Source organism: Lactuca serriola, chromosome 5, assembly GCF_051521515.1.
Source record: "Lactuca serriola cultivar US96UC23 chromosome 5, Lser_US96UC23_V15, whole genome shotgun sequence".
NCBI lineage: Eukaryota > Viridiplantae > Streptophyta > Magnoliopsida > Asterales > Asteraceae > Lactuca > Lactuca serriola.
Window position 1 is genome coordinate 283,952,321 of NC_136412.1, and position 13,199 is coordinate 283,965,519.

The following is a 13,199-nucleotide window of genomic DNA, read 5'->3' on the forward strand; positions in this document are numbered from 1 at the left end:
CCATGTATTCATGCTCTATGCTCTGAAAGAACTTCAGATTGGGACCTTATAGACATCTTAGAAGCGTAAAGTCTCTGTGGTTGGAGTTATTGAGGTCCCTATTGAGTGTATGACCTCTTAAAGAGCTTGGATTTTCCTTCTTGAGCTTATAAGGCCATGCATGCACGTAAAGTTTGCAACTTTACGTGATAAGCATGCCCTAGGAGCATAAATCTATGGTTTAGAAGCATTGCATGTCTCAGATTTGGTCTGTATGGGAAGTGGGTCGAAGGGACTCGGTGAGCCCCAAAGTGGAACTCAGCGAGTTCTATGAAGATGGTCTTAGACTCATCGAGTTGGATGAACAACTCGGCGAGTCCTATGAAGATTGCCTCGAACTCGACGAGTTGTTCTTCAAACTCGGCGAGTCATATGAACTGTCACTGAGTAAGAGGGGTTTAAGTGTTGAAGGTCTAACCCTTCGTATCTGCACGCGAAATTAGCAATTTAACGTGTAGCAATAGACCCAAAACCCCAAATCCTCTTAAGGGATGCTCTGGTGAGGATTTGGAAGCGAGTAGGAGATCTACTCGTGGGGAATCGGCGAGTCGTTCTTGGACTCGGCGAGTCGGATCATGATTCGGTTCTATAGTCTTGAGTAGCGAGTTAAGGGTGACTCAGTGAGTGGGAAGAGGGACTTGGCGAGTAGGACTGGGTTAGTAGGAGAAGGACTCGGCGAGTCTGTGCCACAACTCGGCGAGTCCAGTCAACTGGAAGTTGACTTTGACCAAGGAGTTGACCTTGGACCAAGGGTGGGTCGGTCAATTGACCTAAGGGTATTTATGAGTGGCTAATCTATGTTTATGGATTTGCAGCCGGAGGATTACCGGTACAGCAGCCAGAAGTTTAGCAGTCAGACTTTCGGTAGCTACTTTTCGAGGTGAGTTTTCCTTCCAGTAGTAACCGACCTAAGGCACCAAGGCCGACCCGTATAGACGATATGTTAGTGTCGGAGTGTGGGCAGGTCCCGTATCTCATAGTTGAGGTTGATTATGATATATTTCAGTATGATAGAATTGTTTATACTCATTGTCTGTGTGATACTTGTATGTTATGGTTTAGCAGCTGAGTGTGGGCGAGGCTCGTATCTATCTGATAATGGAGTGTGGGTGAGACCCGTATCTCTCAGATAGGGGAGTGTGGGCGAGGCCCGTATCTCCCAGATAGCGGAGTGTGGGCGAGGCCCGTATCTCCCAGCTAACGGAGTGTGGGTGAGGCCCGTATCTTTATGAGTGTGGGCGAGGCCCGTATCTCTTAGCTGTTCATTGTATGTTTGTATGGTATGAGGTATTATGGGGGAACTCACTAAGCTTCGTGCTTACGGTTTGCAATTTTGTTTTCAGGTACCTCTTCTTCAAGAGGAAAGGAGCTGGCGTGGTAGCGGGACATCATACACGCACCTTGTTTTCCGCACCATGAGTCATTCTGGTTTTCAGACACGATGTATGTTATGAAATGGTTTGACCAGACAATGTTTTAATTACAATCGTTTTCTAAAGTATTGACTTAAAAAGAAAATTTTTGGACGTGAAATTTGGGTCGTTACATTACACCTAAGATCACTCCTACTCCTCATTGCCTCGAAACCATGAAGAACCTTTACTTATCCTACATTCAAACTCTATATGCCCACATTGCAGATTCCTTGACTTCTTGCTGCTACCACTAAAGGTCGGACTTGCTACTGGTCCCCTAAGTAGGATAATCAATCCTCTTCTAAACACGAACCACAATATGAGAAATGGAATACGAAGATTCTCAAGACCATCATGAAGAATCCAATTTCTAGGTGGAGAATTAGATAAACCACACATCGCTTCCCATGATAAACACATTTGATGAAAGCATGAGAGAAGGAATACGTCTCATACCTATGACGTCAATTGGTGTAACTCGGATCTCCTCGACTTTGGACTGCAATGCTCGGCTCCTCACCATAGGAACCTCCACTTTGCCCTTGCGACCACCGGTACTCATCAGAGTGGCAGGAGCAGGTGCTCTCACTACTCCTCTCATCAAAATCGGCCTTCTGGTGGCCCACTTGGTTGCAGTCAAAACATATCGAAACTGATTCTTGAGGGCAATCCCTACTGAAATGACCCATCTATCCGCAACTGAAACATACTCTCCCTATCTCCCGACAACCTCTCGTATAGTTCCTCCCATACTTGGTAAAACAGCCCCGACCCCGCTAACCTCCCAACCGTGAATCCTAAGTCTTGGGTCTCTTCTCCTGGTACACTGCTGTCTGAACATGCTATGTCTTCCTTTTCCTGAGGTGCCCAAAATCAATCTCCTGCTCATGGGCTCCAACAATCACATCATCCAGGGTCTTGCACCATGACATGTTCACAAACTACAACTCAGTAAGCGTAATAGGTTGTGCAATCAATTCCCAACAATTCCTTGTCGCATTATGCAAGAGACCCAAGGCAAACTCGACCTTGGCTCTTATGGGATAAGGACTAGTTCAGAAGAAACCTTCCATCTCCATAATCCAATGCGAACTCAAAACCCTGACAGTCCTCCCACCAATTGGCTCATCACCAGAGGTTGAACCAACACCCGAGCCTTCTCCATGTGTGCCCATCACCATTCTGAAAATCAATCATACACTTGATCAAAACATACCCAAATAATCATCTTCCCACCGGCTTCGTAGATTCCATTGTAATATCCCAAATTTAGGGCGAGATTTTTCCATTTAATTAATTAGGTAATTAATAACCAAATATATAAATAAATAACTAAAATAATTAAAATAACAAAAATTAATCATATTAAAAAATAAAGTAAAATTTAGAAGATTAAATGTTGAATTTTCAACAACTGGAAGTTAAGGAATAAAAGAGTCAAAATAGTAAAAGTGTGATTAACCAAACGGTTGACCCACTTTGAATGAATTTGGATCATTAAATTTATGTAGTGATGTAGAGGGACTAAAAGAGTTAACTCCAAAATTTAAAATCCATTAGTTAGTGTATTAGGACCTTTATTCTCAAAATATAAAGAGGGGTGGGTAGAAATCAAAAATTAGTTCATAAGATGCACTCATTCCCCCATTTTAGACATAACACAATTAGAGAGCTAGAGGGAAGTTAGATATGGCAATTCCATGGAGAAACATTATCTAGGGTTGATTTCAAGCAAACATAGAGCAATTGGTGCGAAGCGTGAAAGGAATATAGGGTTTTAAGGTACAATTTCTCACCCATTAACCATAGGTCAAATTTGAAGCTTGGATGAAACCTCATCTCGATTTCATGATGAATTGTTGGCTATGGTTTCGTTTTCTAACCATTCTAAGATGGATGATGTGGCTATAGACCCAAATCCATTATCCCTTGATGATTTGGTGTTTGAAATGAATATTGTCTCAAGAAATGTAGGTCCTTTGACTTATTTGACTCGAAAAGATGTGAAGTATGAGTGGATGGAAAAACAAAATGAGAATTTAAAGAACTAAAGAATTAGTGTGCACCCACGATCATATTTTGCATATTGTAATCCTTTGTATTTTTCCTACTCATGTTCTTGATGAACATTTGAGCTTGTTAAATCAAGTATTGAAAAGTTTATTTGCTTGTGCTATTTATTAGTCTACAACATTTATTTTGCCTTGAAATTTTTGTGTTAAAAAATGGTTTTGGGGATGATTGGATATGACCTTAAACATTAAGTGTCATCCAATATATCTGACCCATATGGCCTTAAAAATCGCATATATGCTTGTGTATGAAGATTAGTTAAAATTTATTAGACTATGATTATTTCAAAAACTATATAGGTCTTATATTTGATTATTATGACTTATAGACTAATGAGAGATCCTCAAAGGTGTTAGAAGAGCACATAAGCAATATCCCCATCAACTATACACCCATCTTTATGAATATGGTGCTTACTTTTTACTATATGTAGATGTTTGTGCATGTTATAATAAGTTACTTAAGATACATTTTGAAAGGGGGACATATTTTTGAATAATATGTTATATTTTTAAATTTAATTACAATGCGACATAAATTATGAACATGTTTCATTAATATGAGGGTTATGAGTGAAATAACGAGTGTTGTCTAGACATTAAACAAGTTAGATGACATTCTACATCCCCATTCTAACACTTACACACGGGTCATACAAGCTTGTGTGCTTTTTGTATGTATCTTATCGAGATACATGCCTCTGTTGGATTTTTGGTTTGTGCTAGGACTCCAACATGCTCATACAAGTGTATCCACTTGAAGAGTATGAAAAGAGACATGGACAAGTGACTTGGGAGGACCGAACGGGTAGGTCATACATATGTCCATTTTGGATACATTTCATATTATACTTTCGTTTGTCTCAATATATGTAGTGTGTTTTTTCAAATATTTACTAGTCTTTTTAGAAAGTGTTATGAGTGTAAAGGAAACGAGGTTTTATTACAAACTTTTAAATGTTTGATGTTTGTTTTTCTAGGCCTGGTTGCCTTGTGTAACTCAATAGACTTTGTGGCATGATGAACTCTTTATCAAACGACGAACAAGGATAGTGAGTAGTTAAAGAATGAATATTAGAGAAGATTGTGGCATGTTGTATAAATTGCAACACAATTTTGTTACATTTTCTCGAACTAAACAATGTTTATGGATTTTTTTTATATAGTTTGATTTGTTTTGGGACTTTTGCATATATTTTTTTAAGTGTTGACCTTTTATGGTTTTTAATATCTATTTTAAAATAGTCCTACGATGAATGTTATATATATATATATATATATATATATATATATATATATATATATATATATATATATATATATATATATATATATATATATATATATATATTCTAGATTAAATCATTCGATCAATTTATCATCATCTATATAAATCGTTCTTTATTTACTATTTTCTTAAAATGATTATTGTTTAAAGAGACATGTAAAAAGATAAAATAAATGTGTCCTTAATGATATGATGTAAAATGGTGTATTTGATGATATATTTAGGAGAGTGTTGGACCATGGATAAGGTCTACGAGTCGATCATGATATACAATATGATCTACGATATATATATATATATATATATATATATATATATATATATATATATATATATATATATATATATATATATATATATATATTCACACATTTCATTGAAATCTTTCGATTGTGATGCTAATTGAAGATGAGTATGATTAGATTCTGACGATTTTCTACGTTATTTGCTTTTATTGAAGTTTATAAATTTCAAATTGTAGTGATTTTAGTAAATTTGGTGTTAATGGTATCGACTTTTTATGGTATTATAATCATGTTCGTCCTTGACCGACTAGATACAATGTTATACAAAAATACTCAAAACAATAAGGATAAATCAAGTTTCAGGTGAGACATACATGATATGCGAGAGATCAAGGTGTTTTGATAATGATATAATTGAACTTAATTCGAAAAGGACATCGAAGGATATTTTAGTTGTCATTAGTGGGTGGTGCACCAAACCTATTAAGAATAAATGTAACAAACTAACATAGTTATTTGCTCATGTTTATTGAGATAATCCCCCAAAGGGAAAAAACAATTACTCTATAGATAACATTTATCGTAGACTAACTCATTTATTCATTCAAAAAGTCCTTAGTTCTTACAGGCCGGTCCAAACGTATATGGGGTCTGGGACGAAAAGAAAAAAAATGACCCCTCAAAGATAAATATTATAAAGATTTAAAAAAATATTATTTATTCTTCACTATAAACGCACACAATTAGCAATAACAAACATGACAAATTGTTTATATTTTAAGCTAGTTTGAGTTTGAACAAACTTTAGGCCCTAAAAATTATTTAGGTATTAATTTTTTTACATATATAGGGGTGTTCGTTTGGATGGATCGGTTTGATCTGATCCAATCAAGTGAATCCGAATAGATTTCGATTTTCAAAACATTGATCCAAATAGTCCAAACTAAATTTAAATCCGATCCAATCCAACCAAATTACAATTGGGTTGGATTGGTTTTTACAATTCGGTTTTCAAGAGACAATGCATTTTGAAACTATATAACTTGAATATTAGCAAAATCTATAAAGAAACTATTTTTTTATAAATTATAATTTATGAACAAATACTAAGAACATATATTATAGTTAATATTTCATTGACAAAAAACTTTTGATAAGAAATAATTTTAAAGTAGTATATTCGATGAAAATTTATAATAACTAAAAATACTAATTTAGTAAATTTATAAATTGTTAAAGATACATATGAAAAATAGATAATAAGTTGTTATTCGGTTTTTTTGGACCATTCGGTCCTTAGTTTATAAACCAAAACCAATCCGAAATCCAAAATAATAATTCGGTTTTGTTGAAAACCAATCAAAAAATCCGAATATCCGAACGAAATATTCCGATCCAAATTGTCCAATTGGACAATTCGGTTTTATCCGAATAGTGAACAGCCTTACATATATATACAAATAGCCCATAAATTTTGGGCCCCCTGAAGACGTGGGCCCTGGGCGCTCGCCCATGTTGCCCACCGTCTGGACTGGCCCTGGCACAACATATTGTAGTTTAATACTAATACTTGCATATAAAAATACCACATGTTTAAATAACACCACCTTCTTAAAGTTACGGGCATACGCCATATGGCCTAATCACATCCAATTTTAGTAATATAAATTCTGAATCCACAAAAGTTCAAGCATATTGATTAAATTTTGGTGGGCTTCATAATTTTCTTTTCTAATTTAAAACCAATCATTCTTAATGTTGAGGATTACAATGAGATCATGACATCAAGTAACTGAAATTCCTTGGCATAATCTTGTTAAAAAAATGCAAAGCTGTTGAAATCCTTATCCATCTATTCAAGTGGATTTTTGAGAATGTAAAGAAACAATTAGTCATGTGTCTTCACATTTTGCCGATAATTTATAATCTAACATTCCAAGTAAGGGACTCGTTTAAAACAAGAAATGAGATTTTTTTTTTTTCATGAACTATCATTAGTTATGGTCGATTATCTATTTATATTGGGTGATTCATTAAACAAAAATGGAGTAAACTTGCTGGTTTCACTATATAACAGGGACCATTTATGTAATATACTCTAAAAAATATGATAAAAAGCAAAATAGAGTTGTAGAGGGGGATAAAGTAAACATACCTCACAATTATATCTCTGCGCCGTAGTTCCTATAGAGGAAGAAAAAGGCAATCGAATTCCAACGTCCTCCTCTGCTCTCTTTATAAAGCCAGCATACAGCATAATGTGGTGAGAACCACCATTAACCACTCTCTCTCTCTCTCTCTCTCTCTCTCTCTCTCTCTCTCTCTCTCTCTCTCGTCATCATCAAGAAACCCCTGTTTTCCATTTCACTTCAGTGGGTTCTCTACAACCCAAATCATTCACTCTTGTCCACTGTGTTCCCTTCTCAATCTCCATCTTCACTCATTGCAACGACACGCAAATCACCCGTTGCCCTTTTTTACCCATACTTGAAAATGTGTTCCCATTTGTTTTTATCTTGATATCTGCTGAATATTTTCCACTTGATTCACATCGATTGAGAGATCATGGACACTACTACAGGTAGGTATCAGTATAGAAATAGACCCGTGAGAGATAATCATCCCTCTTTCTCGTCTTCCTTGCTCGATGAGATCTACCGTTCCATCGATGAGCGAGATGACCGAGAGTTGATGGTTTATAGAGAATCCAAGAGGGAGAAACACAGCAGTTTCTCCATTAAAGACTGCTTTCATGATAATGGTGAAGTTCAACAACAGAGTCGGATTCAGAAATGGATGGACAAAGAAGTGCACGAAACAGTTGTCGTTAGAAGAAGATCGGGCGCCGATTACAAAAGAAATTCTCAGCAAACCGAACGCGACTCCCGTTACTTCAATTCGAGCTCCAGCTCTTCCGATTCAAGCTGTGCCGGAGGTTTTTCTTCGTCGGAAGCTGAATCAGTTTACGGCGTATCATCAAGGCCTAAACCTATCCGTATAACCACGAATCGAAATGATGAATACAGCACGAGAGAGAAACAGAGGAACACTTATGGCCAAAAGTACCAACTCGAAGATTACCAATCAAAACCAAAACACGAAGGCAAGTTCGTGAGGACAAAATCGAGAGCAATGAAGATCTATGGCGACCTAAAGAAGGTGAAGCAACCAATTTCTCCAGGGGGTCGGTTGGCAACTTTTCTAAACTCACTTTTCACTACAGGCAACGCGAAGAACACTAAGCTTTCATCCTCCTCCGCCGGAGGTTACGACGACGCCATCGATAGAAAATCAAAATCCGCCAATGCATCAACATGTTCATCCGCATCGTCATTTTCTCGATCGTGTTTGAGCAAAACTCCATCATCCAGAGGAAAATTGAGCAATAACAAAATGAGATCTGTGAGATTCTACCCAGTGAGTGTGATCGTCGACGAAGACTGTCAACCGTGCGGACACAAATCTCTGTACGGAGAAGAATCAAATCTACCGACAATCAACTTTGTCAAAAATCCTATTACTGAAGAGTTTAAATTACATTCAACTGAGAAAACCCGTCGCATTGAAGAAGCTGCAAGGGAGTTGTTGAGGAATTACCAGAAAAAAGTGGAATGCGAGTTCGATTTGATCAAGAGCAATGTTAAAGGGAACAACGATATAAACATGAACTACGACGACGATGAAGATGACGATGCCGCCAGCCATACCAGCTCCGATCTTTTCGAGCTCGAGAACCTTTCTGCAATCGGAATGGAAAAATATCGAGATGAATTGCCGGTATACGAAACAACTCATTTGGATACGAATATAGCCATAGGTAAAGGCTTCTTCATGTAATTGAACAAAAAATTAGGTTATTGTTAGTTATTTTGGTGTGTTGGGGGGGTTTACGTGAAGATAAATTAGAAGTAAAATAAATTCTCTTTTTTTGTTATATTTGAATTAGGTAAAAGGTATGTTTATGAAATGAAGTTGTATTTCTTTTATCAATTTAGGTTGCAAAATGAATTGCTCAGATTATGTAGTTATGCTTCAAGACCAGGAAATTTATGCATTATTTTATTAATTAAAAAAATTCATTTTGTAGTATAGATTAATACAAAATAATTTGAATAAATGACACAAAAAATACTCTTTTTACAACGAAATTTGATGTTTTTTTTTGTGTCAATTTTGACATTGTGTTTTTCAATTTGTTATCAATTTTGACATTGTGTTTTTCAATTTGTTACAATTCTGACCACTTGACCGATTAACTAGGTTACATGCTAACGTGACATGATAACGTGTCAGTTTTGATGACGTTGTATGCTGACATGATATGCTGACGTGTCAAAATTGAATTTTTTTCTCACAAAAAACATTAAGTTTTTATTTTTTTCGATTTTGATATTAAGTTTAATTTTTTATTTCAACTTTGACATTATGTTTTTTTGTTCCAAATCGAACATTATTTTTTCCAATTTTGTTCAATGTTGACAATTTTCTATTTGAAACCGTATAAATATTTTTTTTAATATATTTAAACCGTATAAATATGTTTTTTTTTCATTTAAAAACCATAGTTTTGTATAGTTATATAAAAGTTTTATTTTATATTAAATATGCAACTTTAAAATGTGTTTGGAGGTTTGGAGGCGTGTAATCAATCAAAACTCGGATATCAAGTTTGCAATCCATCAAATTTTTACATCTTATTAGAAGCTTATGGTTTGTTTAATTCTCATGATATAACTAATGCTTTGAATGTAAGAAAAAAACACACCTTGTATTTAAATAAAAAACATGTTTTTTTAAATGAAAAAAATATTTTTATACGGTTTAAAATGTAATAAAAAAATATATTTATGCGGTTTCAAATGGAAAATAGACAAAATTGAACAAAATTTGATAAATGATGTTTGATTGAAACAAAAAAAACATAGTGTCAAAATTGAAATAAAAAATTAAATTTAGTGTCAAAATCGAAAAAAAAGTGAAAACTTAGTTTTTTTGTGAAAAAAAAATCAATTTTGACACGTCAGCATATCATGTCAGCATGCCACGTCATCAAAACTGACACGTCATCATACCACGTCAGCATGTAACCTGGTTAACCGGTCAAGTGGTCAGAATTATAACAAATTGAAAAACACAGTGTCAAAATTGACACAAAAAACACGGTGTCAAAATCGAATTTCTGTGTATAAAAAAGTGTTTTTTGTGCAATTACCCAAATAATTTTGTTACATAAATAAATGATTAATGTTTTAGGATCCATTAAAAATACTCCGTTTATTATTTTTATAGTTATTCTCATTCAATATGCAAATATCATTTTATGGTTATTTTAAATTAGTTTCTTTTTCACTTGTAATTTTTCTATTTTAATAATTTTCACATAAAATTAAAGGTAGTAATAAATGAATATCAATTTCATTAATGGAGTTATCTTTTTATTTCAAAATTCTTAAATTAAAGCTCATTAATTTATTTTGTTTATTTATTTAAATTTAAAAGATAAAAAAATCAATTTTAATAATTCATTATGTTTCTTATTTTCTTATAAATCTAAAGTTCTTAAATATTTAGACATTTATATTTATTTATTTTTTCAATTAATCCATGTAATACATGAGTCTTACACCTAGTTTAGATAATATGTTACTTATTAACACATCATCAATGATAACACATTGTAAAAAAATCATTTTGTTCGGATAGAAGATATAGTTATATATCCATTAGAATTAAGGAAAATAATTCAAGAGTGTAACTAACTATTGATTTTGTTCATATTTGATCCCTCTTTTTTTGTATGCAATATACCATCGCACGAGTTGTTTGTGTTTACCATAATCATTTTGATCGACTATTGATTTTGTTCATATTTGGTCCTCCTTTTTTGTATCCAATATATCATCCAACTTGTTGTTTGTGTTCAACATAACCCTATAGTCGGTCAAAAGGGTTATGGTGAACAAAAACAAGTTCGATGATATATTGCGTACAAAAAATAACCAAAATGTAAACAAAATCAATAATTGGTTATCCTTATGAGTCATTTTCATACACAAAAAATCTACATCTTTCAACTTTCCGCTATCAATTAACTTGCCCAACAACTTTTCTAAGGCAGGTAGGTGTGCTACTACCACAACCCTGAGGTATGCCCACCTGGCACTACGGTGGGTGTAACATCCCAAAAATACGAGCCAAAAATTTCATTTTTAAAACATGTACTTAGCAAAACATTAGGAATAAAACGTTCAGCGATCATATCATTTCACAAAAGATATTGCATGTCTGGAAAACATTTTTATAAAACATAAAAGTGTCAGAGTACAAATACCCAGGAAGATCTCATAATGCGGAATACAAAGCATGTGTGTGATGTATTGCTACCGCGCCAGCTCCTTCCCCTTCGAAGAAGAGGTACCTGAAACCAAAACTGAAAACTGTAAGCACGAAGCTTAGTGAGTTCCCCCAACATACCACATACCATACAATCACATAACATACATATATTGTCAGGCATATCTGGGTGCCCGACCTACCCATTCGGCCCTCTCGACCGGATATTGGCTAGCATATCTGGGTGCTGGCCTCCCCTTCGGTCCTCTCGACCGGATACTGACTAGCATATTTGGGTGCTGGTCTCCCCTTCGGTCCTCTCAACCGGATACTGACTAGCATATCTGGGTGCTGGTCTCCCCTTCGGTCCTCTCGACCGAATACTGACTAGCATATCTGGGTGTTGGTCTCCCCTTCGGTCCTCTCGACCGGATACTGGGGACTATTTCACCCCTACTACTACCACATAACACATAGCACATAATCTATCTAGCATGGCTGGGCACGACCGCCCCTTCGGCCCTATCGACCGGTAACCTGGGGACTATCTCCCCCTACTGTCACTAGCGCATATCATCATATCATATTAGCACATAAACATATTACAGGTAGTAGCAACCTTAGATGAATATCACAGAGACAACCATCTATCATACAACTCCTACTGGTGGGCCGACATTGTGGCTGTAGACCCACCGCTACTGGAAGGTAACTCACCTCAAAGTAGCTGCTGATCTGTGTGGGAACTGACTGTCTCCTGCTGCTGCTGCCCGGGAATCCTCCGGCTATAATCTCCACCAAACACTCAGTCAATTACTGCTAAACGACCTCAGGGTAAAATGACCATTTACCCTTAACCAAACCAAGAGTCAAAGTCAAAGTCAACTTCCAGTTGACCCGATTCGCCGAGTTGGCTTGCCAACTCGCCGAGTCCTTATTCATTCGATTGACCATCATCCCGTCTCTACTCGTCGAGTTAGGCATTGACTCGACGAGTTTTCCTTCTAAACCAAGGTCCAATAGTCCTTCATCCTACTCGCCGAGTTGTATGAAGAACTCGTCGAGTTCATCTTCATCCGAAGAACATGCTATGCTGAGACTCGCCGAGTTGTATGAACAACTCGCCGAGTTCATCTTCATCCGAAGAACATGCTATGCTGAGACTCGCCGAGTTGTATGAACAACTTGCCGAGTCTGTTCTTGAGGCAAGAATATTGCCTTGAACTCGCCGAGTCAGGGCATTGACTCGCGAAGGTCCAATAGTCACACCCCATGACTCACTACTCCACCCCGCAACCACGAAAAGGGGGAAAACTCGGGGACTCGCGACTCGACTCGCCGAGTCTGTCACATGCAAATACTATATACTCGATTCTGCTTGAATCCAACGCATGTCATTCATAGATCTGGGTTTCTAGGGCTTGATTATCACGTAAAGTTTCCAACTTTACGTGTAAATAAATACCAATGAAGGTTTTAGGGCTCAAAATGCACTAAAAGAGTAGATCTAGGGCTTTCATGCAATATGGCTCCATAAAGGCAGTAGATCCAAGCTCCTGGAGCTCAATCATGCCTAGATCTAGAGGCTAAACAACTTATTACAAACCCTAATACACAATAAAGCTTGGGGAAAGGCTCAAGAAGGACTTTCATGGAGCTATAAGGGACTATAAGCATGAAAACAGAGGGAAATCGAGTTATACCTCAAGGAAATCACTGAAGTAACACCAAGATGCCTGGCCTCCTTCTTCTCTTCTTGATCTACTCTCCTTTCCTCTCAAAATCTTTAAGAAAACACACCAAAATG

At 36.1% G+C, this 13,199-nt stretch overlaps 1 protein-coding gene across 1 annotated transcript; it reads left to right on the top strand.

The window, feature by feature from the left end:
- The first annotated feature begins 7,263 nt into the window (after nucleotides 1-7,263).
- On the top strand, nucleotides 7,264-9,026 carry LOC145054510 (DNA mismatch repair Msh6-like protein). Its single transcript, XM_079002720.1, has one exon. It carries the CDS (start codon nucleotides 7,625-7,627, stop codon nucleotides 8,894-8,896), a length of 1,272 nt encoding a protein of 423 aa, XP_078858846.1. The 5' UTR covers nucleotides 7,264-7,624; the 3' UTR covers nucleotides 8,897-9,026.
- The last annotated feature ends 4,173 nt before the right edge of the window (nucleotides 9,027-13,199 follow it).

Bases quoted from the DNA above. Each gene is read 5' to 3' on its own strand.
- LOC145054510 (XM_079002720.1), top strand. From the start codon at position 7,625: ATGGACACTACTACAGGTAGGTATCAGTATAGAAATAGACCCGTGAGA.